The sequence below is a fragment of the Megachile rotundata genome, chromosome 10 (genome assembly GCF_050947335.1).
Source record: "Megachile rotundata isolate GNS110a chromosome 10, iyMegRotu1, whole genome shotgun sequence".
Classification (NCBI taxonomy): domain Eukaryota; kingdom Metazoa; phylum Arthropoda; class Insecta; order Hymenoptera; family Megachilidae; genus Megachile; species Megachile rotundata.
In genome coordinates this window covers 14,379,589-14,407,588 of record NC_134992.1, presented here as the reverse complement: position 1 = coordinate 14,407,588, position 28,000 = coordinate 14,379,589, and the positions used below count along the sequence as shown (strand labels likewise).

The 28,000-nt window shown below is 42.1% G+C and overlaps 5 protein-coding genes across 19 annotated transcripts in view; 2 read left to right on the top strand and 3 right to left on the bottom strand.

Annotated features, from left to right (window-relative positions):
- The window catches only part of LOC100880650 (unc-112-related protein), a 179,680-nt gene extending 165,762 nt beyond the window's left edge, over nucleotides 1-13,918 (top strand). For both annotated transcript variants that reach the window (XM_076536006.1, XM_003705216.3), the window contains exons 2-8: nucleotides 8,672-8,905; nucleotides 9,890-10,158; nucleotides 10,588-11,007; nucleotides 11,581-12,006; nucleotides 12,092-12,304; nucleotides 12,380-12,616; nucleotides 12,789-13,918. In XM_076536006.1, coding sequence (XP_076392121.1) covers nucleotides 8,672-8,905; nucleotides 9,890-10,158; nucleotides 10,588-11,007; nucleotides 11,581-12,006; nucleotides 12,092-12,304; nucleotides 12,380-12,616; nucleotides 12,789-12,989 — 2,000 coding nt within the window. In that variant the 3' untranslated portion in view covers nucleotides 12,990-13,918. The remainder of the gene's footprint in view (nucleotides 1-8,671; nucleotides 8,906-9,889; nucleotides 10,159-10,587; nucleotides 11,008-11,580; nucleotides 12,007-12,091; nucleotides 12,305-12,379; nucleotides 12,617-12,788) is intronic.
- On the bottom strand, nucleotides 8,666-16,378 carry Tssk (Testis-specific serine/threonine kinase). 5 transcript variants are annotated; one of them, XR_013039466.1, is made up of 6 exons: nucleotides 15,598-16,376; nucleotides 15,219-15,392; nucleotides 14,455-15,120; nucleotides 14,102-14,346; nucleotides 9,211-13,949; nucleotides 8,666-9,124 (listed from the first exon to the last, which is right to left on the bottom strand). XR_013039466.1 is itself a non-coding variant. In XM_076536033.1 (5 exons), exons 2-5 carry the CDS (start codon nucleotides 15,679-15,681, stop codon nucleotides 14,173-14,175), a joined length of 1,098 nt encoding a protein of 365 aa, XP_076392148.1. In that variant the 5' UTR covers nucleotides 15,682-16,011; nucleotides 16,113-16,375; the 3' UTR covers nucleotides 13,974-14,172. The 5 variants fall into 5 exon arrangements, 3 of the variants coding, with proteins under 3 accessions (XP_076392148.1, XP_003705272.1, XP_012145064.1); XR_013039465.1 differs by having other exon boundaries at nucleotides 8,666-13,949; XM_076536033.1 differs by lacking the exons at nucleotides 8,666-9,124; nucleotides 9,211-13,949 and having other exon boundaries at nucleotides 13,974-14,346; nucleotides 15,598-16,011; nucleotides 16,113-16,375.
- Nucleotides 16,379-16,383: 5 nt separating this feature from the next.
- RpS25 (ribosomal protein S25) lies at nucleotides 16,384-17,679 on the bottom strand. Its single transcript, XM_012289853.2, has 3 exons — nucleotides 17,536-17,679; nucleotides 16,891-16,983; nucleotides 16,384-16,698 (listed from the first exon to the last, which is right to left on the bottom strand). The coding sequence occupies exons 1-3, from the start codon at nucleotides 17,536-17,538 to the stop codon at nucleotides 16,435-16,437; spliced, it is 360 nt and encodes a 119-aa protein (XP_012145243.2). The 5' UTR covers nucleotides 17,539-17,679; the 3' UTR covers nucleotides 16,384-16,434.
- A 95-nt stretch (nucleotides 17,680-17,774) lies between these two features.
- Nucleotides 17,775-21,161, top strand: ZnT86D (solute carrier family 30 member 7). Of its 2 annotated transcripts, none has more exons than XM_012289676.2 (2): nucleotides 17,775-17,957; nucleotides 18,382-21,161. In XM_012289676.2, exon 2 carries the CDS (start codon nucleotides 18,424-18,426, stop codon nucleotides 19,480-19,482), a length of 1,059 nt encoding a protein of 352 aa, XP_012145066.1. In that variant the 5' UTR covers nucleotides 17,775-17,957; nucleotides 18,382-18,423; the 3' UTR covers nucleotides 19,483-21,161. The 2 variants fall into 2 exon arrangements, with proteins under 2 accessions (XP_012145066.1, XP_012145067.1); XM_012289677.2 differs by lacking the exon at nucleotides 17,775-17,957 and adding an exon at nucleotides 18,008-18,291.
- Nucleotides 21,162-21,292: 131 nt separating this feature from the next.
- Nucleotides 21,293-28,000, bottom strand: part of LOC100883816 (uncharacterized) — a 180,263-nt gene continuing 173,555 nt past the window's right edge. For all 9 annotated transcript variants that reach the window (XM_076535986.1, XM_076535981.1, XM_076535985.1 and 6 more), the window contains 2 exons: nucleotides 26,004-26,213; nucleotides 21,293-24,122 (listed from right to left, as the gene is read on the bottom strand). In XM_076535986.1, the coding sequence (XP_076392101.1) occupies nucleotides 23,484-24,122; nucleotides 26,004-26,213 (849 nt within the window). In that variant the 3' untranslated portion in view covers nucleotides 21,293-23,483. The remainder of the gene's footprint in view (nucleotides 24,123-26,003; nucleotides 26,214-28,000) is intronic.

The following is a 28,000-nucleotide window of genomic DNA, read 5'->3' as shown; positions in this document are numbered from 1 at the left end:
GACGATACGCATCTACGCGAGTCGCCTGCGTAATTACAAGACCGCGTACACGCCCCCAGAACCGTCAGATAAACCTAGATGTCGAGTTATTTAAAGCTCGACTACGCTCGAAATTCGAAGCTTATTTGGGCGCTTCAAACTTGGGCGTATGTTCAACACCGTACCCCTTTTCATCGCTATATCCAATATTCATCTACTCTTGCTTTACCTAGATGAACATCGAATTAACACTAAAAATATACGTGCTAGCTTTGATCTCGAGATAACGTATCTATATCATACGACTCTCTGAAATAGCTAGACTTTCGAACACAAGTAATAATCAGTATTATTAAAAGCGACAAACGTATCAAATCCTCGTAATCCCAATATTTTCGCTGTTACGTGACCATCCTCGGATTTCACCAAAGAAACAACGCGTTTCAAGTATCAAAAAGCGTCATAGTTACGTAATTATTACGATCACGCGGGTCAATTTCGTTGTTTGTTAGCGGCGCAATAAGAAAGGGCAACATACCGAACAAACGAATTAGCCCTCATTGTTCCCGCTGAAAAAGCACGACGTTCATTGCGGCTCCTATCTTACTGGAAGGATTCGTTTTACCCACGGTCGTGCAGCGTAACGAGCCTCGTTTTAAAACGTTTACTTTATTATCACCGAGGCTTCTTCTCACGGATCATCTAACTGTTTCACTCGGAGCCGTGTAAAACGGTGGAACGGCCGTTCGATGACCTCCACCTTGCTCGTTGAATGCATAATATCCGATTGTCTAGCGATTACCGGCTGAGAGGTGCGTCGTTATCGCCGTCCATCGTTCATTTTTCTCACGAGATATATGCAATTGTGTCGATAATTTCGTTGCGAGGCGACTTCGAAAGTTCTCTGAATAACGGACTTGCATTTTTACGAGCCTGTTGCTGATATTTTTGCTAATTTGCTGACATAACACTTGTGCCGCAACTCGAGTCTGACGAAATTAAAGAACGACCTTAACAAAGATTATTTGATTCATTCGCCCTGTGCTATTATTTCATACTAAGAATATCAACATCACATTTAAACAAAGTTTGTCAAACCTTAAGACTGATATACCACGAGTGTGATCGAACATCGGACTTTCGAAATCCATTTCCGACATCGACATCAAAATTTCTTGCCATCTTCTCAGCTGGAATTGCGTTAAGACCGGCGGTTCTGGACCAGCGTGACCGATGCAAACGGATTAAGCGTGGTTAAAGGCGTCCAGACTGAGTCAGTGCTTATTTTAGAACAATTAAGGACCGGCCACGCTCGGCGACGCGAACCAACTCGTGCGTTAACCGTGACGAAAGGTTGCGGCGTGACAACTGCACTTGCCGGTTGCATAACCGCGACTACTTCCAGTCATTATTTCGATCGGAATTCGATCGGTTCTCGCTTCGGGAAAGTCAAATGGAAGCGTGCACGGGACCAGTGAACGAGTACCCGGTTTGAATAGAACGCAACAGGTACCGCAGGGGCCGGTCGATTTGCATATCGCTCACCTCCGGTGCAGCCATTCCGCACACCGTGCAAGGAAATAAATGCTTTCGGCTCAATTCTATTGACGGTCTTAACCTTTACGCGTACTCGCCTCCAGTTCAATTTGCGTTTACTTCACGCTTTTGGTTCGCAACTTTGTACTCTGTACTCCTCTGATTTCGAGGATGCTGAATTGGTGATGTACCTGCATATACTCGCTGTGGTGCATGTACATAATTATGAAACATAATTAACTATACAAATGACAAATTATTACAAAATTATTCCTACGATATTTGTAAAGGGTCAAGACATTTTTAGCACCCGGTACACATGGCTGTGGTGCATGTACATAATTATGAAACATAATTAATTATGCAAATGACAAATTATTACAAAATTATTCCTACGAAATTTGTAAAGAGTCAAGACATTTTTAGCACCCGGTACACATGGCTGTGGTGCATGTACATAATTATAGAACATAATTAACTATACAAATGACAAATTATTACAAAATTATTCCTACGAAATTTGTGAAGAGTCAAGACATTTTTGGCACCCGGTACATATGGCTATGGTGCATGCACATAATTATAGAACATAATTAACTATGCAAATGACAAATTATTACAAAATTATTCCTACGATATTTGTAAAGAATCAAGACATTTTTAGCACCCGGTACAGGGTGAATTTAATTGCGTGGAGGTTCCGAGAGCGAGTTTCAGTTACCGCCTGATAAAATCGTAGACGAGGGCGGTCCTCGTTAACCAGATCCACAGGGAGGCTGGCATCCCTCGTTTCAGCGTCCCCACGCTTTGATTTCACGGCATTTCGTCTCGAGATTCGTCGGCAGAAGAAGCGGCGCCGCGATTAATCGGCCGAGAAATCAAAGGGGCGTAGGTACCAGGCCAGGACTTCCTTCTGGCTCGCTTGGTTCCTGCAGTTTTCGCGTGCTCGTCTTTGTGCATCGCTCGAGGGTGACTCGACAATGCTTCAACTCGCCAAACACGGGGAGAAAGGGGAAAACACGCTAAGAACCGCGAGGGGTAGTTCGACTCTGCATGTTGTTTGCAGGAACGGATTTATCAAGATGCTTTCTTTCCCTTTTTCATAGTTCCTGACTACCGGAGGGATTATTAATTCTTTCTGGTGTCCTCGCTAATTATCAAATACATGTATTTATACTGAGACATTTTATTAGCTTATTGATGAAGGTAATTAGGTTCACGAACAAACGTGAAAGAATGTAATTATTCTTGTCTTAAAAAATTTTTGTTAAACATCCTGGAAGGATGTCGTAAAATGTATTAATCGCACAAGTTTATCTAAATCATCTGATCCATCGTTCGTCCATGCAATTATCTCCAGTCGAGACACGTAATAAGCTTAAACGGGTAATGGCGATACCTTATCGCTTTGGCCTTGTAACCCAAATACATACAATAGAGAAGGCGACACGCAAACCTAGACAAGCGGTACAATAGTGTTCGCACACTATCGCGAAAGCTGAATCCACCCCTGAGCGCACCCCAATGTTCATCCTCGTTGACAGAGGCAGTACGGGTCCTTCTGGGCCCCTCTTCCCTCTCAATGGCCCACATTTCTTCGCACAATCGCGAACCACAGAGGGTGGTTCCCCGAGAACCCCTCGGGTTTTTCACGCAGGAACTCGTGGAACGAAAGGGGTCCTTGTGGCCGGTCCTCGCGGCATTGTCGCCGTCGGTGTTCGTTGCGTTCCCATTATTACATCATAATATTATATTCGCGACTTCCGTCGTCGATCGTTTGTTCCGTGAAATGGGGTGTTATGCGTAGCCACGTGCGCCTTCGGTTTTGTCCCCTTATTAAGCGCACTTACCCCCGCTGGTTAACGCTATGAGCAGCCACGTTTGCGAGCATGCGTTCCATCTCGTCACGCGTTTACACAGGCTGCACGTGCTCTCCCTGTTACTTTTCAATATTTACACGTATATTAGACGCGACGAGATAATCCTGCCCCGCTTAAGGAGCTCTAGTATTTTAAAAGAAAACATTCGACCACGATAAAACCGGAGGGGTTGGTCTACGCGAAAGCAGAGTCTTGTTCCAACCCTTTGGTTATAATAGAGCCGTACAAGTTATTCTATCGCCGTAATAGGATTTCTCCAATTCTGTTTACTATGGAACATTTTATAATCGGTATTTACCGTTGCACCGCACGCATAAAGCGATACCATACAATACCTCCTATTCTGTCAAACTCGTACTTTATTATCACCGGAACTATCGAAAGTATTTTTAAAGTAAAGTATATATTTGCAAAGTATGCAACTAATTTTTTTCGCGAAGGAACGGTTGTTTCGCAGCACGAAAGTGTAACGAAGAAACTGGGCCGAGCTTACGATTCCCGTGGCGTGCACAGCGCATCGAATACCTGCGACGAAACGATTGTTGCATCAAATTGTGTACGTACGGGATGCAGATGTGCATACACGAGACCGAGCACGCTCGTACAAGGCTCATTATCGTCGCTCGTTGCATATCAAGCCGAAAGCCTGTCCGCTAGCTGACCGACCGTCGATTCCTGAACACGAACAACAGTGTCAACAGTTGACCGAAGCAATTCGTACTGACCTCGTGTTACCTGACAGCCCAAACCCTGTTCCGTTAAACTGTCTCGACAACTGTGTAAATAAGTACCTCGCGTTATAAATGTTACAATGTTATTCGAACAATTTCGGTGCTTTCACTACGCTCCTCGACGAGAAAAAAGGCCATAATTGCTCACTGTCAGCTTACCGTTTTAACCGTGCCAAGAATATTAATAGTCCGAGGGAAATTCGAATAATTTTGGTCTCCGACGAATCCGCGATATTTGCAACCTATTTATGTTTTAAAAAACGAAAGAGTCCAGCTTGAGAGAATATTGGTGCAGACGTTGCATTACAGTATCGTGAAAGAAGTCGCCGATGACGGAACAGAAACCGTCTTGCCGGCGGAGGCGAATCTATTTCGGTGATACTAACATCTGGAGCCTCGTGTAAATACTCTCGAGCGTAAATCGAGAACGCAACATAGCGGAAGAATTCCAAAGAAACCCGCTTCTTTCGTCTCGACGTGGAGATTCCAGCGAAACGAGTAATTCCGTGAGTCAAACCATAAAAGTCTCGGAGAAGATCTCGTTCGATTCGGACGGAAATTAATTTACGAGACGCCGAAGGAGGCCGACAAAGCACCCGGGACGAGGAGGTTGCCGCTCGAGGCCTGATTAAGAATTCTATAAAGCGGCGGGCAATTTGAATAATTAGGCGTGGATCGCATTGATATTGCACGCGGCACCTGCGCCATTCTCGACGAATACCTTTTTTCCTCCAATGGAATCAATTGAACACCAGCCTCGAGTAAATTGCCACTCCAACGGCAGGCTCATTAAGGACGCTTCTTAGCCGAAAATTTATCGCCGTACGTCGATGCTGAAGCCGTGAACGCTGCGGGGAATCTTACTGAAAAATCCGGAGGGTCCTCCGTTTAACAAAACGGGAACTCGTTTACGGAGATTTTGTATAATTGCTTTTCCTGGGTCGGCCAAGATGTATGATGGACTCCATATTGTGGCAGTGTCTTTAGGAAATTTGGCTATTTGAAAATTTAACAGACTATCCACACATGTGGATCTACGGTCACATCCACGATCAGATTCATGATCAGTTCATCGTGAAAGTCCATGTAAAGAAGACAACACGAAACATTATCTCTCCTTTTGATAACGTATCTCTCGAAACGTAAAAGAATTAAATTAGTATTCGCACCGAATCACCCCAGATGTCGTCAGTAATTAAACATGCATCGCGAAAAGGTGGCAGCCTATAAATAGCAAAGGTTGCCAAGATTCGAAGTGGATGGGTTGCGAAAGCTTGTTTCCGGTCGTTAGCACGAGCAATAAAGCGACCTGGAAGAGACATCCTTTTTCTCGTTAGTGTGTCACCGTGCCACTCCTAGCGGTACACGGTTCCTCGTTATTATGCAAAGAACATTTCCTCGTAACTGCGATTCTGACCCGTGTACCTCTTTTGTGCTCGACACGGCGCATAGATCGACGTGGTTCTAGATTACGGTAGACCTTTTAGAAGCGCACACGCTTCGTTTCCCAGAGCGATATTTGGTAGAGTGCATCGTTCGATGCACCGCCGTTGAACTTCCTAAGAGCTAAATGTCATCCGTACAAACCATAACACCTTTATGGTCGTGCACTTTAAGCGATCTTTAACGTTATGCGCAGCTTCAAAAGTTAGTTATTACACGATATTCTGTCACTCGAAAAGGTTCTCCATGCACGAGAAGTTGAATTAAAAAGCTGGTCAAAGATCAGCAACAATGGATTGTTTCTCCATCGGCCTCCCTCGGAGCCCTTGCGAACGGGGTCAACTAACGAGCATGCGATTTACATAAAAGCCTCAGAGGATTTGCATCGCATGCGACACAAACCGTGTACTTACTGGCATCTAATTGAATATTTCATTCCGGGACGGCCGCCGTTTAATATCTGGTACTTGTAACCACCTAACGAAAGACAATGCATACTAAACGCGTGATAGGTAGCTGTACCTCTCACATTGTAACATCGTTACGAGCGGAATGCAACTCGCTAGGATGATTGTGATGTCCTTTTCATTTTGCTTCGTTGAAAATAAAGCGACCGCGTGGGTGACGAAGGTCTCGATAGGAGAGCGGGTCCTAAGATTCGCGAAATATTTATAGAACGCAGCTGCAGAATCGTGAGAGCGCACTCGTCTCGGTTCACGCGTTAATGTTTCTGCATTCGCGTCCCACGGAAGTCGCTCCACGAACGACCGATGTAACGTAACGGTGCGTAAAAACCGCGTGGAACGTCGGGTCATCGGCGGAAAAAATCATCTGTCCCATTAACGGTACATCGGCGGTCTTTCGAATTCAACGCGCATGTCAGGCTTCGACAGAAAGACCGGTAACTTGGCGCCGATCTGGAGGATCTCCGCTTTTTATCTACTCTCTGAATCATTAACAACATTTATAGGTCGATGCGTTTATAACTTTCAGGGTTAATAAAGTTTCTCAAGCTTCTTACACTTATGCAAGACTTTATAGATCAAGAACTTCGAACCTGTCAAGATCTACACATTGTAGACTGTTTAATATTAAATGATTTTCAGAACTGAAGACATTGAAGGTCTTATAGATCTCTCCATGTTGCAAACCTATTCTGTAACAATTATTTATCAAATTATGCTCTACAGTTTGCAATTATACCAAAAAAGTTACCACACGAGACTCCATTAACACTCACCGTCCGAACCCTTCAAACTTTACAAAACATGATTAATTAACCGCATCCCCGTTCACACCCTGTAACAATTACACCCCGTCACGGCTGGTTGCATTAGCCATGTGGTCCTTCTAATACCCGAAACAACGTGTTGAAATAGCTGGGCAGCGATTTCGGGTCGTTAAATCGAGCGGATAGGAAGCGGTCGGCGGGGAACAGCTGTGAAAATTCCTTTTCCAGTTGAGTCGCGACCCGTACACGTGTGTGTCCTGTATACACAGAAACGGACTAGTTTTTCGCCGGTTTTGAGAGGCGGCGAGGGATGAAACCCTTGAGCCAGCCGACACCCTTGTAGTCGTCTTCGCGTACAAGGGTTGTCTCCCGACAGCCACTCAGGAGTGGGTAGGTCGCTCGTGCGAAAGAATGGACGCGAAGAAAAGGGGAGGGTGCGAACCTTTGCGTATGTGCGTGTAGCAGAAGGTTCATTGTGACTGTCTTGACGCCTACTTTCTTGCAGGAGAAAAGAAAGGTATGCGTATTCTTATGCACGTATCTAAAGGAAGAGGAAAAGACACTCGAGAGGAGTGTTGAAATTGTCGGGGCTACTGTTCTCGTAGAAACAAACGTTGGAGGAAGTCTTTTGAATCCTCGACGTTTTTCTGTCGGTTGCAGTGAAACTCCCTTGGGTAATTAGCGCATCGAGATACCTTGACTCCCGCCAATTATAATGGGACGAGGAATACACTCCTTGAACACAGGGGTTACGAATACATTAATATGCCAATCATGTTCGTCGTTAAATTTTTTTCCGCAGAGAAAATATGATAAATGCGGAAAAATGGCCCGGCTAGAAATTCGATGACCAAACGATGCATGGCGATAATGTAAACAGGACCCTCGGCAACCACGTGGTCGTTAAACCACTGCGCGCGTAAATCATCGTCGAACATGGATGGGAAACGTCATGGAATTGTGACGCACGTGTCCCGGATGCATTCAGGGTCTGATCGGAGAAAGAAAAACACGACGAACTGTTTGCTACACTTCGCGTTTTCGAGCGTAGACCGTGTGCGCTCTGACGTGGATCAGGGTTTAAGGCTGCGGTCAGAGACTTGGGAAGTCGTACATTCGCAACCGCAAGAGAAATTAAATCTACGGAGTTATTACGCGTGATGCGTCTAGAAGAGAAATAAGTCGAGATTCTCGTAGCTGCGTATTTCGAGGGTAAAAATAAACTGAAGGAGTTTATTGTGAGAACACTTAAGACTGGGCTGTTAAAACTTATCTACGTTAATTCGAGAGTAGACCATACGATATGGTTTTAATTGTTTATAAACGTAGAGAATAGTTTCAAGGATTAAATGAGAGACCTTGACAGAAATATGTTCTAATAATAAATTTTAGTTAAGAACATGAAAGTTCTGGTGGGTAATGAAGGTTAGGCATTAACAAGGGACTTTGTCCTTTGGACAGATCAATGTACAGTGGGTCTTTATCGCGACGTCAATGCTCGATGCACCCTCGTGCAATCTCTCCCCAACGAATTAGGGATGTTTTCTATTTCCGGAATCGCGAGACGATCAAAGGGGCCGACGATGAAGGCAATAAACACGCGCGTCTATTACCACCGTGTTAGATCTTCATTGATCAATTGACGTCCTCCCTTTAAGGAGCATTAAACAATCGACCCCCTCTGAATATCATCCAATCGAGCTCATCTTCGCTGGGTCGTGCAATTCTTGATATCTCTACGATATTTCAAATACTTACATATGATACAAGAGTTATTACTCACGGTCATTATTTACGTAATAAAATATCAAAACGAATTACAAATTTATAAAATATAAAATTTAAGATGTAAAATTTTATTCTGCTTACAGACATCGCCATGGACTGGTCAGACCACGCGTTATGGTGGCCCGAGAGGAATCACTGGCTCACCAGAACGAGGAGCACTCTCGATCAGTACGGCGTGGCCGCGGATGCTCTTCTTCACTTCACGCCAATGCACAAAACCCTGAGGGTACAGCTGCCGGATATGCGTTGTCTCGACTGCAAGGTCGACTTCTCCGTGAAAACGTTCAACGCCGTGATCAATCTCTGCAAAGAAGTAGGCAAGTCAGTTTTATTCTAACAGCCTAAAAATTATTAAGATGTCAACCGCTAATTGACGCGAGGCTTGGTGAAATTGCTCGCATAGGTGCGAGAAGTCGTTAGAACGTACCTCTGCTGTCGCAATTAGAACATTCTTAAAATATTGACTATCTATTTGAATATAGCCTTGAGACACACAGTCGATTCGGTGTTTCGAAATACGTTGATTTAGTTGGGTTCTAAAATTTCAAAGATGCATGTGTATGTAGCAAAATATAGCAAATGAAAAGGACAAACGTGAAGCCTGGTTTAGCGCATGACGTACAAAAAATCGGTGTTAAACGATGTGTAAGGTCGTTGTTTTAAAGAGATTCCAGGACACGTTATCGAACGCGCACGACACCGTGGCCGCGTGACAGCGCTAATTAGTGCCGGTAATGAAATAAAATTGTTAAATTCTTAGTCACGCGAAGGTCACGGGTGCCTTCGTGCCTGAAGTTCAACGCGACATCCCGGTAGGCCAGCTTTTTAATCAAGGAAGTGGTTCGCCGCGATAATGAAGGCATTGTATCGGTGTCCCTCTTTTTCTCTCTTTGTCGTGTGACACTTACGAAGGACAATTGATCGATTTATTTAATCGCGAGCCAGCACGCTAGTAGTTATACTTTCCTGTTTTTTATTTTTGCCGATGTGGACGTATGACCTCATCGATACCCCTTGTATCACGTTCATAAATAAATACAACGTAACCTCTTCGACATTACCGCGAATAGCAAACATGTCGAATGCGAAATAAAAAATTATCATAAAGTGATGCAACTGTACTGCGGAATATCGATGTCGCATTTCGGTAAATGACAATGTAAGTAGCGATTAGCGGACAACCTTCGATTACGTGAATGACAAGTAATAGGTTTCAAAACAAGATAAATCGTGCAATACGTAAAAGGAAGAGTTTTTAAATAAAGCTTAACGTTTATATTTTAAATAACGCTTAACTTCAGGTATCAGACATCCTGAGGAGCTGTCGTTCTGCAAACCCCTCGAGCCAAACCACCTGAAATACAATTTGAAGGATCTGCCCGCGAAGAAGAAGATCGAACACCAGAAAAATGGCCACTGGAACGTGCCGGCGGACACGAATACCTTCATTCCAGTCAGCCAGAGTCCCAGGGGATCGACGGGTAGCTTGGACCAAAGTAGCCCTTTCATGTGCGCTCCAGTCACACCCAATAACAGAAATCACAGCACTCCGATCAGTTCTCCAGTCTCGGTGAGTGAACCGCTTATTCGTCCACTTAGATGAAACCTTACCATCTAAAAGAACTCTGAGTACATTTATTTTCATCTGGGATCATTGTATAGAAGTCCAATTCGAATTAACGAGTAAAAGTCTTAGAGTAGGTGTTAGATTAGGTGTTGCTAGGTCTCGTCACAGTTCCGTAGTCCACGTAGCTAGGGTCTGAGATACCAGAGAAGCAGGATCGGACCTGTTATGGTAATAAATAATCTCCGGATCGAGCTCGTTGCCGTAGCTATGATTTATCGATATTGGCCTATCATTACCGCTTACGAAGCCGTTCGTCTTGGAAAGCTAATTTGCTCCTCGCGAGCGGCCCCGTTTTTCCGGCCTCTCTGGTAATCATTAGTTGTATTTATTGCTCTCGCTGTTGTAACGACTGTAACCTTCTCTCATCTTCAGCAAACCGGTACGTGGAAGAGGAACAACAATTCGTCTGGTTTTGGTAGCACAGGCTCGTTCAACGCGAACAACAGCACCATGAGTCTGGAGGCGTTGAACGGGGGACTGTCAGAGTCCCTGGCACAGAGTCCGACCACCGTCTCGCCCGAAGTGCGGGCTAAATTGGTCAGGCCGAAGAATCTCGTGGAACGAGCCAGGATGAACGTCGCCTGGCTCGATTCGTCCCTGTCGATCATGGAACAAGGCATCCGCGAATTCGACACTCTACGGTTGAAATTCAAGTTCTACTCGTTCTACGATCTGAATCCGAAAACGGACGCCGTCAGGATCAACATGATTTACGAGCAGGCCAAGTGGCAGCTGCTCGCCGAGGAGATTGACTGCACCGAGGAGGAGATGCTCATGTTTGCCGCTCTTCAGGTATTAGCTCTATAAGTGAAATATAGTTGCTGGGTAGCCTAATAATCGAATGGTTTAAGTACGAGCGAGTCATTCGATTTTCCTATGATTCGCGACTAAGCAGCTGCGCCATCGTTTACGTTTAAGCGATAACGTTTTCACGATCCAAACATCCGGTGTTCGTCGACCGAATCGATCTATGTATATACGCGCTGGGTCTCGGTAAGCGGCAGACGGAAATAACTCGTGACGACACGAGAGATCGGGACGTAGAGAGGACTGGTTTTAAGAAACTGAAAAGTATCGAGATGATCGAGGAGTCTAAAGATAGAAACGAAACGGGCCCACTGCAACGAGAGAAATTTTTACCGCGACGTTGCTGATTGCGTCCAATTAAAGGCATCCGATCCGCCCGTGCGTGCGACCAGTCGTCGCGATCGCGCGTACCTCGACACTCGTTTCCTTAAGTCGATCGACGCCGCGTTTGTTTTTCCGTCACGCCCATCGATTTCTCGATCTCCGTGCACGCGTATCGATAAAAGGAGCGACGTATCGCGTGGACGAATGACGTAAGCAGCCTGCGTACGGTTACAGGTGCAGGTGAATCTTCAGGCCAGCGTGCCGCAGCCGAGTTACGACAGCAACGGCGCCTCTTCTCCCGTCGAGGATGACATTGACGCAGCCTTGACGGACCTCCAGGTGACCCTGGAGGGTAGCAACATCAGTAACGGACCCAGCGACATCACTCAGGTGCCGGAGCTATGCGACTACCTGCGCTTCTTGAAGCCCAAACGCTTCACTCTGAAGGCCTTCAAACGCTACTGGGTCACGTGCAGGGACCTTCAACTCAGGTTGTACAAGAGCCGGGAGGAAACCAACAGCGAGTCACCTGCCCACGTGATCAATCTGCGTGGTTGCGAGGTCACGCCCGATGTCCATCTGTCGCAAGGCCGCTACGGGATCAGGCTGGAGGTGCCCAGTGCTGAGGGCATGACCGAGATGTGGATCAGATGCGACAACGTGAGTACCTCACCTACCCACTCCATGTTAGATATTTCATTGACCTGTAATTAGTACCTGTTCCGTAATTACATCGTCGTTGCAGGAACAACAATACGCGAAATGGATGGCGGCCTGCAGACTAGCGGCCAAAGGACGTTCACTCGCGGACGCGTCTTACGAGAGCGAAGTAAACAGCATCACGGCTTTCCTGCAATTGCAGAGGCCCGCTCCTGCGCCTGCGATCAATCCGAACTCCTTAGACATCGTTCCGGACGATTATGTTGCCCCTAGATTCGTGAAGAAGTTCAAAGGAAAAGTATGTCCAAACAAGATCTATGTTGACTAAATCTATATCTGCACGTACATTAACTAAATTTGTTCTTGGTTGCAGTTGGTTCAGAGGATCTTGGAGGCACACGCGAACGTCAAGGATCTCCCGTTGATCGAGGCTAAACTAAATTACATAAAGGCCTGGCAATCCCTGCCCGAGTACGGTATTTCGTTGTTCGTGGTCAGATTCACTGGGAAGAGCAAGGACGAGTTATTGGGTATCGCTAACAATAGGTTGATGCGAATGGAGCTTCACAGCGGTGATCACTTAAAAACTTGGCGACTGAATACGATAAAGGTATGTGAGCTAGACGATAACGATCCACCCTAACGTTTAGACATCAAAGATACCGTAAATACGTTTATGTATCAAAGATTAAACTTAAGCGCTTGCTGACTCAACTACCTAAGAGTTCACGAGAACACTTGTGTTGAAGAGTTCGTTGAATCAACGTGTTTCGTTTGCGTAGGCATGGAACGTGAACTGGGAGATGAAGCACATGATGGTACAATTCGAGGACGAAAATATCGTCTTCGAGTGCCAGTCAGCTGACTGCAAGGTCGTCCACGAGTTCATCGGGGGTTACATATTTTTGTTCATGCGATCGAAGGAAGCGAATCAAACGTTGAACGAGGAGATGTTCCACAAATTGACCGGAGGATGGGTTTAAAACGGCGATGGCCAGAGCACCCATAGAGAGTTCACGGGTGCCTATGTGTAGAAAGGGAAGGACTTCTGACAATCAAACGAATGCATGCGCCCAATCTCGAATGCGCTTGTGGGCGCAGCTGCCTAAAATCTCTTAAAATATGTAGATGAAGCGTATTTTGCCTTGATCTGAAAGAATAACGCGACACGTTGGCTGATATTTTGTAAAAATACTTAAATTTATAGACGATCTTATGTTATATTGTATTTTGTAAATAGAAAATTGTATCGCCTGTGTACAACTGCCTGTCTCGCTCGTGAAGGGCGCGACTTTTTATCTCGCGTTAGGAAATAACCCGTTTTTAGCGAATTTATCGTTCTTTCGGCATGCAATCTTCTGGGAGTGATTAATCACAGCCTGTGAAGATAATATGCGCGAAATGATACACGACTTGTATATGAAGTGTTTTCATCCACGAAAGCCTCCATAATGGAATACAAATGTAATTGTATTTTGTAACGATGAGAAACACGCACAACACAATCGACCCGAACAGTAAACCGCGCCCTTTTGTACACGCGACGCCGTTGATTAAGGTCACGAACGAATATTTTTACAGCAACGAGCACGTTTTTTGAGCCACCCTGTAGACTCAAACTTCTTTTTTTTCTAGATCGCCAAGTCGATCTCTCTCAGAAAAATACGTGTATTTTTAACATCACCAGGTGCTACGCCGGGAGAGATCGACCGGGGCGAAATATCGAATCGTGTAAATTATTTGTTGTTTTAATGTAAACTATATATATTAAAAAATATTTACTTGTAATGTTACATATTATCTATTATACTTATATATGTATAATGTCACGTTGTCGAACGTGTAATCAAAAAATTATAGTTTTGTATATTAATAGACGTTAGTTGTACAATAAACTTAATTATTATTACTACATTCTTGGACTTACTTTCGCCAACAAAAATCTAAAAGAACAGATGGATGCATCGTTAAAATTGTGTAATCTTTTTATTAAAGTATGAGTTATTAAAAATCATGTATAGATCAACAATAATCAGGAAAGTAAAAAAAATGAACTATAAACATGCGTAGGTTGAAAGATGCACAGATTACATACTGAGCATCTCGTCGGCGTTCGACGTGTATGTACGAATGACGTTGGTTCATCCTTGTCGGTCCTATTTGCCTTCATTGAACAGCGGACAATTGCGCATTCTTCCCCGAATTGTCCACAGACTTTACAGCATTACCATGATTCTGATTCTCAGAGTTCTTGGACGACGACAGACCTTTGAGTACCAAAGGTACGTTGCAACCCCCTGCAGCCCCTGCGCCAACCAACTTTCCTCCGCCTCCGCATGTCTTTATAATAAAATTATAATCAAAATTTACGCAGACATTTCTGTATTATAGTCCTGAGGACTATTTCGTATAGACTTGAAGAATCTAATGAAAAAATAGCAAAGTTACCTGTGGATGAGTAGGAGGTGCCGAATGTACGAGACGCCCAGTAAGAGACGTAGGTTTTTCTTTCTTGGTGCGCACCCACTCGTGGCCCAGAACTCTTTCCAACGTCAACCTCAACGTAATATCCGGTTCCAGAATGTGCTTTACGATGCTCTTCGCCAACGCGGACACAGTATCCCGAACTCGGGACCGAAACATCCAGTTCCTCGACATCTGATCCTTCAACAGTTTCTGCAGGTTCGAGTCGTCGAACGGCATCGACGCGTTCAACATGATGAACAAAATGATTCCTAGAGACCAGACGTCGGCCAGTTTCGGGTTGTAGGGGGTTCCAGAGACGACTTCCGGTGCGGCGTACGCGGCAGAGCCACAGTAGGTCTTGCTGAGGACGCGTCTGCCTTCGTGATCGACGCAGAACCTCGCGAATCCAAAGTCTGCCAATTTAACATTAAACTTTCGCGACAGCAGAATGTTCTCGCATTTTAAATCGCGATGGGCGATGTTCTTCCCGTGAAGGTAGTGCAGACCGGAAGCCATCTGTCTGAACCAAAGCTTCGATTGCTGTTCCGGTACGGCGCCATTTCGGTCAACGAAGTCTAGGAGGTCACCGTTGTCAGCGTAACGCATGAAGATGAAGACTCTTGGACCACGCTGCAGTATACTGTGTACCTGCGATATTTTATTTTGTTAACGATTGTTAACATATTTGTTAAGAGACCAAAGTATTATTCGCTCCAGCGTCTATTGGCGTAACTAGAACGTCTTACTTGAATGATATGAGGATTTTCGATCTTTGTAAGGATTTCGAGTTCACGGGGAAAGAATTTGTCGAGGAAGTCGGGGGGTGCTTTTTCTTTGTCAAATATTTTACAGGCTAATCGCAATTTCTTCGAACTTGTTCCGTCGACATATTCGGCCAGGTGTACGGTCGCGTACGACCCCTAACATTTATAAAGTTAATCGCAAATTGTTGTAACAAGTACGCAATGATAATTGTTCGACGAAGAAGATATCGAATAAAAAGTATATATTTGAAATATGTAACATTTGTACAGGTGAAGAAAAGAAACAGGTCAGAAACAGGTAGAGGAAGGGAGAGAAAAGGTTAATGAACTGAAGTAAGATAGGGGGTTAGGGGTAAATAACCTGTCCGATTTTTTTGCCAATAAGATAGCCCCGCTGCTCAAGCGCGTTCACCTCCGAATTTCGGGGGCTGAGTGGCGTGGCCATGCCAGTGGATCTTCATTGGACTTCTGATCCTGATAACAGATAACCGATTCTCTTTCCTCTTCTCCTTCTCTGCACACGCACGTACGTGTTTCTTTTACTGGTCTTCGGTGTCGGAGATCGTGTCAAATCTTTTTCTTCTTGCTTTTGCACTTTTCTTGAAACACTATTCGATCAATTTTGTCCTGACAAATCTATCTGGTTCGAGCTTCGCCTCAGGAGCCAAAGAACGTCTTGTCAAGTTCTACGTCGATAAAACTAAGTCGAGGATCCGTTCCGTCATTTCAAATGGCTGTGTGCACTAGAATTTTGAGCGTCGAGACCAGCTTGTATCTGGTACGGAACGGGGCAGAGGAAAAGATCCGTGTCTCATTCGAACACAGCCATTATATTTGAAAAAACAATATACGGTTGTGCCGTGAACGCGAGTTTACCGTGGTCAACGTCGATTAGAAGGCATGTTCAGGTAGTTTGTTCGCACGTGTGTTCATTGGCGTGACTACCTGGCAGTCCCATGGGCTGTCACCTTTCTGAGTACAGATTGACCCTCTTGGATAAGAATCTAATTACATGAATGCATATATTACAAGACTTTATACGGAGCGACGTGTGCTTCTAAATAGTCTAGAGAGACCCTAAAGAGAACTTATGAATTTGAGGAAAATGGCCTATAGAATTAATCTTTGAATATGGAATGAGCCAATGTATGGATTTACAAATACTTTTTATTAAACAAAATTATACATTGCGTAAGAGTTACGCAGCCGGATCGTCACCCTTGGTAGTACGCGTGTAAATTAATTGCGCATGATGCTGTACAACTTGTTTAATGAGTCCTTTCTGTTGCAACTCGATCAGGGCCCTCCTGGCAAGGGATCCACGAATCTTTAGTCTTTCACTAACGATGGATGGTGTGATCAATTTGTATTGTGGTACTTCTTTCAGTAACTTCTCATATGTGCCTTTGTCAAACAACACCTGGTTATTTAACTTGTCACGTACTTTTCCTTTGGACCACTTCTGCAATAACAAGCAGAAAGATGATGTGAGATTTAATAGTTCAAGTTGGAGTTTAATATTGTATTTAGTATGATATTGTATCAGACTCATTAAATCAGTATTTTGCTTCCATGATTTATCAAGGATATTAGTGTTCATCATCAAAGAATTTTTTCGTACAGATGTAACACGTGAGGCAAGTATAATACAAACCTTCTTTTTGGCTTTGCCACCAGATCCTCCCTCCTTCTTCTTCTGTGTTTTTTGTGGCTGCTTTGAGGACCCTTTCGTATCCTTTTTAGGCGGCTGAAATAAAAAATAAAAATAAATTAAGTGTCCTAGGCATATGATATGTAAAGATGTTTACATGTTAAATATTACTCAGGCTCATTAAATCAGTATTTTACTGTCACAGAATTGATCTAGAATGAGTTTTTCATCATAATATTATATACTGTACATTACACTTTATATTTTTAAGTTTCAATGGTTCTTCAACGTGTCAACAAAACATTTGTAAAGAGGTTAGTTACTGACGTATTCTGAAATCTAAGTGAACTTGCATTTCAGACACCGTATAATAAATAACACGTTTATATGACGTTAGCTTAGAACTAATGTAACTAAATACAAAAGTTTAATATAAAATATATCGAATACATTGTATACACCATGTGGACGGTATCACTCGAAAAGGTTATCCACTTTATCACACGTAAAATTTACAAAATATTCTTTGCTTACTATTCGAAATAAAAGCACCACACTATCCGCAGGAAATGTTTCTATCGTATTTGGAAAAGTTGCTCAAATGAAAACAATTAAAATAGAAAGGAAAAGCATTTTGCAATTACTCACCATGATGGCTGTCGACTCGGAAAGAAAAGGGAAGTACAGGTAACGCCATCACTACTGATTACCACTGGCAGAGCCCTCTGTTTCACTGAATTGATCAGTATCATTACCAAAAATAGTAAGAAAATAAGAAAAAGAAATGATTATGGTTGAGTAAATAAATCAATTAATAGCATTAATTTTTTCATCGTAAAGTTATGTGATTTAACAAAATAAATTAAGCATATCGCGCATTATATCAAGTTTACTTGTCAGTCACTCAGGAGTGGCTGCAGCGTACAAAGCATGGCGCCACGCTGTGCGTTTTTAAGTCCCGGTTTTTCACGATTTTGACCCTCTCAAAAAATGTATTCGCGTTAAGAATACCATCTAGTATCTTTAAATCAGTCACAGACGTCCGTTTTTATTTAATTTCGTACCAAAAGGTAATTTCACTTTACCAGATACATTTTGTGTAAGGTTAAAAATCCATTCACTGTTGCTACGTGTCAATCGTGTTTTCATTCCAAAGTAGTTATCAAAGTTAACTATGCAGATTGAATAATTTAATTCAGAACAACGTGACAATCATTCGTTGACCACATATTTCATTTAAAAAGTTGATTTTTTGATATAATTTATGAATGTCATTAACTGATAAGCGAGAGTACCGTTTAATCAGCTGTATGTTCAGTAGTTTATGCTTGACATATTTTTAATTCTTTTCTGTGATTGTTTTCGTTTTAATGAAGAATTTATACTGAAACACTTGTGCTGATTGTAATTGAAGAGTTTGTTTATAAAATCAATATTTTTAATGTACATATATAAATTTTTAAATTACTAAAAAATTATTTTTTCTGATTTTAGAATCATCATTATTCGCAGAAAGAATCCTGTCATCTATACAAAATGCTTCCACTTTCGCACAAAGACTCCAGAGACATTGGTAGTAGGATAAAAGAAAAGGTATTGGGCTGGAAACGTCTGATATTTTCTGACAAGAACACCAGGAACTTATTTTTATTTCTTCTCCTCAATTTGTCTTTTGCCTTTATTGAATTACTCTATGGAATATGGACAAATAGTTTGGGCTTGATATCGGACAGTTTCCACATGTTCTTCGATTGTACCGGTCTGTTATTTGGTCTGGCTGCATCCGTTATAACAAAATGGAGAGCAAATGAAAGATATTCTTATGGTTATGTTAGAGCAGAAGTCTTAGGAGGATTTGTCAATGCTCTACTACTATTCTTCATTGCTCTCTTCATTATGTCAGAAGCTGTTGAGAGGTCCATTGAACCACCTGAGATCAAGCACGAAAGACTTCTTGTTGTGTCTGTTATGGGATTAATAGTTAATTTGGTTGGAATATACGTGTTCCACCATGGACATGGACATGGTCATGGAATGGGACATGGTCACTCTCATTCGCATTCTCATTCTCATAGTGGCCATGGACACTCTCACTCAAACCATAGTCACGATCATCACGATATAGAGATAGATCCTTCCTTCAGTGGTACAAATTCTCAAATCATGAAAGGTGTTTTCTTGCATATTTTAGCAGACACTCTTGGATCTGTTGGTGTAATTATATCGGCGATACTTATGCGTCTGTTTGGTTGGTTTATAGCTGATCCAATTTGTTCCATGCTGATCGCAGTATTGATAGTTTTAAGTGTACTTTCTTTGATGAAAGACTCGTGGGAGATATTGATGCAAAGGCAACCAGCAGCATTGGATCATGTTCTGCCACAGTGTTACAACAAAGTGACCCAATTGGCTGGGGTATACAGTGTACAAGAACCACATTTCTGGACGTTGTGTTCAGACGTATACGTCGGGTGCTTGAAACTGGAGGTTGCCAGAACAGTGGAACCTAAATATGTAGTAGCACACACACAGATGATTTTCCAAGCAGCTGGTGTAAGGCATCTAACCGTTCAATTAGATTACGCACCCATGTGATCTATGAAAAATATGCATGTCCTAAAGTGTTCTTATAAGTGCTCCAGGACTGTATTCGTTTGTGGAGTTTGTCAGAAGCAAGCAAGAAACACTGCGTTAGTGCAAAATATTTTTGCCATTTTAAAATTGTGCAGGTGCATAATCCTAAGTAATAGCGAATATCATCTTGGATTACAAATCATTTAAGGTGTCCAAACTTTTAAACAATTATGGAAATCATAATAGGTTGTCAATTTAGAAATATACTCCTATGGATATTTCGATTTCATCGTTAAAATAGCGCATTTAAATATGTTATTCTTTGTATACATAGTCCGTGATTTGTTTGTATCGCATAATGTTACTTAATCTAGCTAAATTGCATTTTATGTTTGTTTCCAAAAACTTTCGTCGTGTATTTTAATGACTGCAGGTCATAAAGGATTTTTTGTATCATTCAGTACAGGTGTATTATATGTTACAATTATTTCTTACCCTTTCAGCACTTTTGTAAAGATCTCTTTTCATCTGTTTTATTATTGTATTAAGTTTCTGTACATTACGATTTATAGTAAAAGATTCGTGCATTATGGCATAACCGAGGTGCGGCCGTAATTATATACAGACAGCTGTAGACAGCTAGTCATTACTATAAAGAGAAGGAAATATGTGAAATATATGCTATATATAAATACAACTTTATAAATTGTAATATAAACTGATATTCTTACGTTTAAACGAAGTTGCGTTTTTTTACATAAAAATGTATTCATTTTTCACATTCTGCTCGCGTTGGGTGCTATTGTATGACTGATATTAAAAGAGAAAACATCTGGAAACACTTGACACGTGCAGGATAATCATTTTATATTAATGTAAAGATTCAAGTGATTTGCGAATATTGACATAAACAACTTCATCAAATTATTTAAGATCAGGCAATGAATTTGGCAGAAAATTAGTATGCATGGTTTTCTAAGCGTGATATAGAGAATTGTTCATCGTTTTCATTAGCATTGTAATATATCCGCCGAGACACGAATTAGATTTATGACAGATTTGTAAGCAAGTTGTAAGCATGACCAGGACATTCCATATAGCCGAGCTATATAAGTAAATATATACATATAATTTGTATACATTGGATTGTGATGACGTAAGCCAAAATATAACTTTTCGAGATACGTCGATAGGGATTAAAAAACAGTTTTTTTATTAACGAGTGTAGGAAACCTTTTTTATCGAATCGTCTTAAGTAACTGTTTGATAAATACGTGCTTAATGCCCGTTCGAAACGAATTATATGTATTATTCACTTCTGTACTTCTACTGTATAGAAAAGTGGACTCTTGTTATATTGCTGCAAAATAACGGTCTATATTGCCATGCTTTATACTGCCGGTTGATCTTCACATGTAGCGTGCGTTCTTTCGTAGCGAAAATGGAGGAGAGACTTCGAAAACTCGTGGCAATATAACGAGACCCTAAGGTAGAGAAATAGCGTGCATTTAACGAACAGTTACAAAGCGATCGGACGATTCATACTCTGGAGAGAGATACCAACGAAGAGCGATGCAATTTTCAAGATGAAAGTCAACATTGTTACGTTTTATCGACATTAATGTATAAATAAAAGAAAGAAGTGTACATCTTCGATATCGACAAAGTGTAAATAATAAACAGAACTACTAATCTTCAAATCTTTCGTTGACTTTTCTTTTTATTAAATCTGCAAACACTAAAGAACATTGTACTTTCTCCGTACGTTTCCTCTGTTTGTTCATCAAACAAGTTTGTTCGAAGCTGCAGGGAATTAGTTACAAGGGAAACATTTAAACACATATTACATTTATTTGAAGGATATGTATACACATATAAATACATAAATATTTATAATAAAATCGTTGAAGCTGATTCCACACCGACAGAGGTTCCGAACACGTTCGCGCTCGTGTGGTGTCAGCTTCAGTTCCCTCCTCGTGCACAACGTGTCTTCGTAAAACGGCCTGGCAAATGTAACAAATCGTGCCACGTCTGCTGCACGGCATCGATCGAATGTAATCTTATGTACATAGCAAACTATCAAAAATGAAAAACCGTGCGAACGCATTAGCGAGGCAACGCTTGCCTATTCTAATACAACTGGATCAAAGAAAAGCGAATCGAAAAGTTCATTTTGCCTGGGAAAAATGGGGCATGGAACTCTATCTTTTAAAGCTCAATTAAAAATCGAAACTGGTTCGTTGAATTTATTTTTGTTCCTTTATTTTGAGGACCGGCAGTGGCTACGTCGGATAACGTTCCTCGATGTTCGATAATATCGGTAACGTTCGTGCAGATTCACAAGTGCGAAATGTACAGTCGCGGGCAACGATGTCTTCCTTCTTGAGGGAGTCTCCCACCATCGTTTGAAAGACATTTACTGGCAGAAAGATGGCGGGAGAACCACTTTACACTAGGAAACTGGTGCAGATGACATCGTAAGATGGTGGGTGTAAGGATGAAATAATGAGGGTGCTATTGTAGGGGAGATATGACGGAGATAGTAAGACACTGCAGGGATAGTATGAATGACTGCAGGGATAAATGATTGTGGGTCTTGTGGAAATGGCACTGTATGGGTACAATGGCCTTCTAGGAATGGTAAGCATTAAAGAGGATCCACCTGAACTGTCCAAACAGGAAAGTTCCATCATCTTCTACATCAAGGATGCACATAGTGCTCACATCGGTTTGTGCGTTTGTAAGCTTTTAATTAATTTTCCCGAGTTACCGTTTATACTTGTGTATGCTGTTCATACTTGCCGTATACTGTACCTTAATTAAAAGAAGGCATCTATGTACGCGACTGTACCTTTATCCTCCGCGTTACGTCGATCCCAAAGAATGAAGTTGTACAAATACGTGTAATAAATAAAGTTTTCACAAAGTGCATGGCAGTGTAGCATTCTTCATGCTTTCTGCGCTGACGCAGCTTTTATAACGAATGAGAATCGCGCTTAATTCTATAAAATAACGAACTGGTGATAATACGATATCGGTAAACGATAGTCGTGTTTCAAGTCTACGTTACGGTTTGGCAGTTACACGTTCTTTTTATTCGCGAAGATATTTTATTAATTTTTTTTCCGTTTTGTATGATTTTTTCTTTCGGGATATTAATAGCCATCGTTCTCTATAATGTACCGTAGAATTCGAAAACCGACGTCTCTTCTCTGGATACGTTTCCTACCCGCTACTATAGAATATAATTTATAAAATCTCTTCAAGTCTCCAACAAACCGCTCCATCCGGTAAAGCCATTTCACTCTTGGATCATCGATCGTAACATTTAATAATCGTGATCAGAGGATATACGAATAATCGTAAGAATAATAATAATAATCATCGTAATAATGACAATAATAATAATAATATATTACTCTGAATCGTATTTTACAGTCCATCTAACAACAACGAACGTATCTAGTTGCAACAGCCTCTTTTTCTTTAAATATCTTTCGGTAATACGTGTGACTTGGTCTCGATTATTCTTAGATCTCTTTCGTAATCTTTTCCCCCAGAAAGAATAGTACCTCTTCTAAAACAAAGAACACCTCTCCTACAATCTCTTCTTTCCGCGTTTTTCTAACAAACTCTACGATCTACCTATCGTTAGGAGTGCGAAAAGGAAATCACAGTAAGACGAAAATCCACAAAGTGTCGGCTTCGTTCCATCCATCTCGTTCCCCATGCATTTCCTTCGTTAAGTAGTCATCTTATTCTATATGCCTCTTATGGCTAAAATCATCGACGATATACGCGTTTCCTCTCTAAAAACTACGCGTTTCTCTTTGCTAGTCGTTTGCTCATCGTCTCATCTGACATCCGTTTCACCGGATCGTCAACTAACAACCCTCAAAATGATCAGGCCCTTCGTTCAAGATCAAATCTTCCTCGTCTAGGCCCACGTTCCTCGTGACCAGACAACTCTAAAAAAAATCTTCCGTGTCCTTGTCAACCAGAAGCTTCCCCGTCCGTCCTCACTTCTTCTTGCCCTTGCCGTTCTTCTGCAGCTTCGTGATCTTCAATCTGCAGTTAGCTCCGCCCGTGTACACCACTTCCGCTCTACCAGCCTCTTCCACCGCAGCGACCAGAGCCTTCACCGATTTCACGTGCACGTCCTTGGCGCTGATCTCCAACGAGGTGCCAGGATAACGATCCCTCACGCATTTGCCGATGCTCGAAGCCTGCGTCTCCGTCAGATCCACGCCGTCCAGACACAGCCAGGTGAGATACTGCAGATGGGTGAGCACCGTCTGCACGAAAACGTGCTCCATCTGAACCTTCTTCGCGCTGTCGGTCACTATGAGCCCGTTCGCTTTTAGGAAACTCAGGTTGCACAACTTCAGGTACTTGGCTATCTGTCTCATCGTCTTGTCGCTGTCTTCTAGAGTCACTCGCCAGAAGTTGATCCTCAAGGATTGCAGATTCTTGAAGTGAGAGGACAGACAGCTGAAGAATTGTTGGAGAATCTTGTCGTCGATGAATAATAGAGAGCCGCTGTTGCCTCCTATGGTGGATTTGTCCAGGGAAAGGTCCAACTCGCTGAGGGCGGTGAACCCGGCTAGGAAGGGCAACAGAAGGGGTCCTCGAAGGGCGAGGCGATCGTTCACCGTTACCTAGAATCATAGACGATCGATTGAATTGCTTCGTTGATTTTTTGTGGACGATAAAACTGCTCGATGAATTATTCGAATTTCCGATATTAAAAATTTCAGAGTTAGCCATTTCGTTCGAAAGGTTTGACTTACTTTTTGCGGACATTTCACAGTCTAAGTTGCTGGATAGTCAACGAGCGAAGATAAATGGGCTTTTTAAACATTTGGAATGAATTGTAATGATAAGTCGGAGGAAAGAAGAAATTGAATGGTACCATTTTGTTCCCGACTACTTTGTTCGCCTCCATTTAGGCGACAGAGCCGTTAGATCATCCAGTGACGAAGAGGAATGGGAACTTTGGGATCTAGAATGAATTGTGCTAATAGAATGAAGGAAACAGGAAATTGTAGGAGACCATTCTGTTCACGACTGCTTTATCTACTTCCACTTTGGACATTATCGACAGACCATCGACGAAGAGAAATGGAACTGCGGGGGTTATAAATAATTTATAACGATATCGAAGGACAAAAGCAGGGAGATAAAAGCAAGGACAATATTTAAGGAGTCAAATTTGTCAATATAGAAAGTTTAACTTTAGCAGATGTCAAAGATGAAAAATTGTAAAGCTATTCTAAATTAACAAAATATTTGTAGATCAATTTGATTAAATTACTCCTATAAGTTAAGGTCTTCATTGAAGGGCAAAGGAAATTGGAAACCATTTTGTTCTCCACTACATTCGTTTCCATTTTGGACCACCGTAACGAAGACAAATGGTGAATCAATTCGAGGCATAAATTGCAAGATAAAAGGAACGTCAGAGGACATTATAGATTCCAGGGAACTGTTGCATTTAATTTTCTTCGATTTACGTAACGAATAGAGGCATGTAATATCGATCGTTCGCGGAGTTTACAACGTAACCAACCCAGTAACGTCGGTTGACGCGGGGTGGAAACCAGTTTCCTGACCAACGCGAATAATCTATCGCGGTTTTGGACGACCACCGAGCAGACCGCGAACGAATCATCGATGGCCTCAAATTACGAATCGACCGGCTCGAACGAGCTCGAGTGTCTCGAATACGTCGTGTCCGGACCCTCAGGATACTCGATACGTTCACGATCGTTACCTTTCGTTCGCCTGCACACGCGATACGTTAGACGTGTATCTACTTTTGTGCGCTGGCAAGATTTCAAGAATAGAAGTCGCTCGATGTCGCCGCGATTATCTCGATTCGTGCGTTCGAGATTAGCCATCTTGGAGAACAATACTACACAGCTGTTTCTCTTTTATTCGTAAGATAGATTGCGACATTTTTATGATTTCATTTATCGCACTACTCTTCTGATGCACTTTAGTCAATTAAATATTAATGTCCTCTGTTTAGGACACAACTTTGTACAGCGATGTTTAATTACATTGAAAAAATGATTATTATTCTTGCATTAAGATGTGTCCAAGAACGAGAGACAACAACTCTGTACAGAGGTGTTTAATTAAATTAAAAAAATGATTATTATTCTTGTATTAAGATGTGTCCAAGAACGAGAGACAACAACTCTGTACAGAGGTGTTTAATTAAATTAAAAAAATGATTATTATTCTTGTATTAAGATGTGTCCAAGAACGAGAGACAACAACTCTGTACAGAGGTGTTTAATTAAATTAAAAAAATGATTATTATTCTTGCATTAAGGTGTGTCCAAGAACAGTTAAGTGAATAGTTAAAGATATGAAGATAATTCAAAACTGAATGAATCCCTTCGGCAGCCAACCGATTTGAAGTTTCAGATAAGATTCGATCGAATTCGCAATCAGAAAACTCGCATTAAAGAGAGAGGGGTTTTCCTTTCATTCGAAAGAATCAGACACAGTCGGAAAAAAGGATTACTTACTTGAAAGCCAGCCAGTCTGAGGAACACAATCGCAGGACAGGCGGGTGGAGGAGCTGCTCTGAGAAGCTCGGCTCCTGCGTCGTCCCGACGTCCTAATCTTGCCAAAGGACCTTCATGGACGGCCAGATGCAAGCGGGCATTGCAAAGGCTTAATTCGCGGACGCTCGTGTATCTGAGCAGCTCGGAGAACACTGCCAAGCTATCTGATTCCTGCAAGTTCAAATTTTTATAAATCGATGTCTCTGGCTGGACTTTTGGTATATTACTATGGGGATGGGAGAAATTTTTGAATGACCGAGGAAGACTTTAGATGGATATTAAAATTTAGATGTAGAAATGATAAAGAAGATGAGAAATGGTAAAGGTTTGAAGAGGTATTATGGTTATATCTTGCAGAAGAATTTAATTAAGAAACCATAATAAACTATCTAGGTATCATTTTGAGTTACATCACAATTCAATCACATTACAACAAGTCTACCTATGCAACAAATCTATGTCTAACCTTTCAGCAGATTATTCGCTCGTGTTTCCCATTTCCATTCACTTTGCCAGACAAATTTACGTAAGTTCGACAAATTCGGAAGCGTATCACAACACAGTTGGAATTTGGAAGATCTCAGGAAAATCCACTAGGGTTAGGCTAAAGTCTCTTTGATCACTGGGGTTTCCCTCCATTATTAACACACGGTACGATGTTAAACGTGGAGGCGGTTGGCCTAAACGTGTCGCGACGCCGAAATCGCTTGTGGTATTACGTTGGCCCGGCAATGAGATGGGAACAAAGTGAGGTGATACAAACACAATGGCTTCCTAAATTACAGGATCACGTGCATCGCGACAGAAGATGAAGCTTCCGCGATAACGTCGACCTAACAGGCTGTGACTAATCTCTAAATCGCTTTTACTGTTATTCTTTCTTTATCTAAAACTTCGTTCTATCAACTTCGTTCTATGTCAGAATTGCGTAATAATATGTGTGGAGGTAATAGGTGCAATTGTGATGTGGAGATGTAGGTGGACATGTAGAGATGTACAGATGTGGAGATGTAAAGATGAAGACTTTGCCCAATGTGGACATATGAAGATGTAAAGATGAACAAATGAACAAATGTGGAGATATGGAGATGTGGGAAAGTAGAGATGTAGGTGGACATATAGAGATGTAGAGAGATGTGGAGATATAAAGATGAAGGAATGGAGTACTGTGGAGATGTGGAGATGAAGAGGATGTCATTGTGGAATATAAGGATGACAAATGTAGCAATACAGGGATTTGAAGATGCAGGAACTTGGGATCTTCAGATCTGAAGACCTGTGAGAATCTGGGGATGTAGAGATCCGCAGACGTAGACATGTAAGGATTTAGGGATGTAAAGATCCAGGAATTTAGAGATCCATAAATACAATTTTTAGTAGAAATCTAGAGATGTATCCAGAGATCTGAAGATGTAGTACAAAGCGTGAATACTTGTGGCAATAGTTTAACCCAATTTACCACCGTTCCGAATGAGCAGAAACGAAAAGAAAATGGAGATACGACGTAAGAGACTTTTGTCTCGTTTCCGTCGCCGGAGATTGATATCGGAACGCGTCGTCTCGAAATAGAGCGACCTAATTAGACGACACAGTTTCGAGAAGGGGTGTCATTAAGTGGCGCGACGTGCAGTTTCGAATTGATCTCGAGGCCTCCTCGATCGGAACTAAACGGCTTCGTTCCACTTTAACCTCAGGTTCCTGGTGACGCGGAGGAAAACCGACGCGGGTAACGGAATCCTATGCAATATTTCAAAGTGCAGTTAACCTCTCCCGGGAGTTTCGCGCGGTGGAAAGCTTCAGAAAATTGCGTTCGCCGAGTCAAAGTCGAACCCGTTGGATCGACTTCTGAGACCTAGTAAATCTTGACTATTGGATTTATGTGGAAATAGGAAAGGACGTTTTGCACCAATATTGTTCTTTAACGTTTACAAAGTGTCTTGTAAAGTTGGGATTTTTCT

What these genes read in the sequence shown, in the direction of transcription:
- ZnT86D (XM_012289676.2), top strand. Translation starts at nt 18,424, where the DNA reads ATGCTTCCACTTTCGCACAAAGACTCCAGAGACATTGGTAGTAGGATA.
- RpS25 (XM_012289853.2), bottom strand. An exon ending in GTGGCAAAGCCAAAAAGAAG is followed by an intron (nt 16,699 to 16,890) that starts GTTTGTATTATA and finishes TTGTTATTGCAG; the next exon opens with AAGTGGTCCAAAGGAAAAGT.
- Tssk (XM_003705224.3), bottom strand. Translation starts at nt 15,681, where the DNA reads ATGGCCACGCCACTCAGCCCCCGAAATTCGGAGGTGAACGCGCTTGAG. An exon ending in TTGGCAAAAAAATCGGACAG is followed by an intron (nt 15,393 to 15,597) that starts GTTATTTACCCC and finishes TATAAATGTTAG; the next exon opens with GGGTCGTACGCGACCGTACA. An exon ending in CACCTCCTACTCATCCACAG is followed by an intron (nt 14,347 to 14,454) that starts GTAACTTTGCTA and finishes TTTATTATAAAG; the next exon opens with ACATGCGGAGGCGGAGGAAA.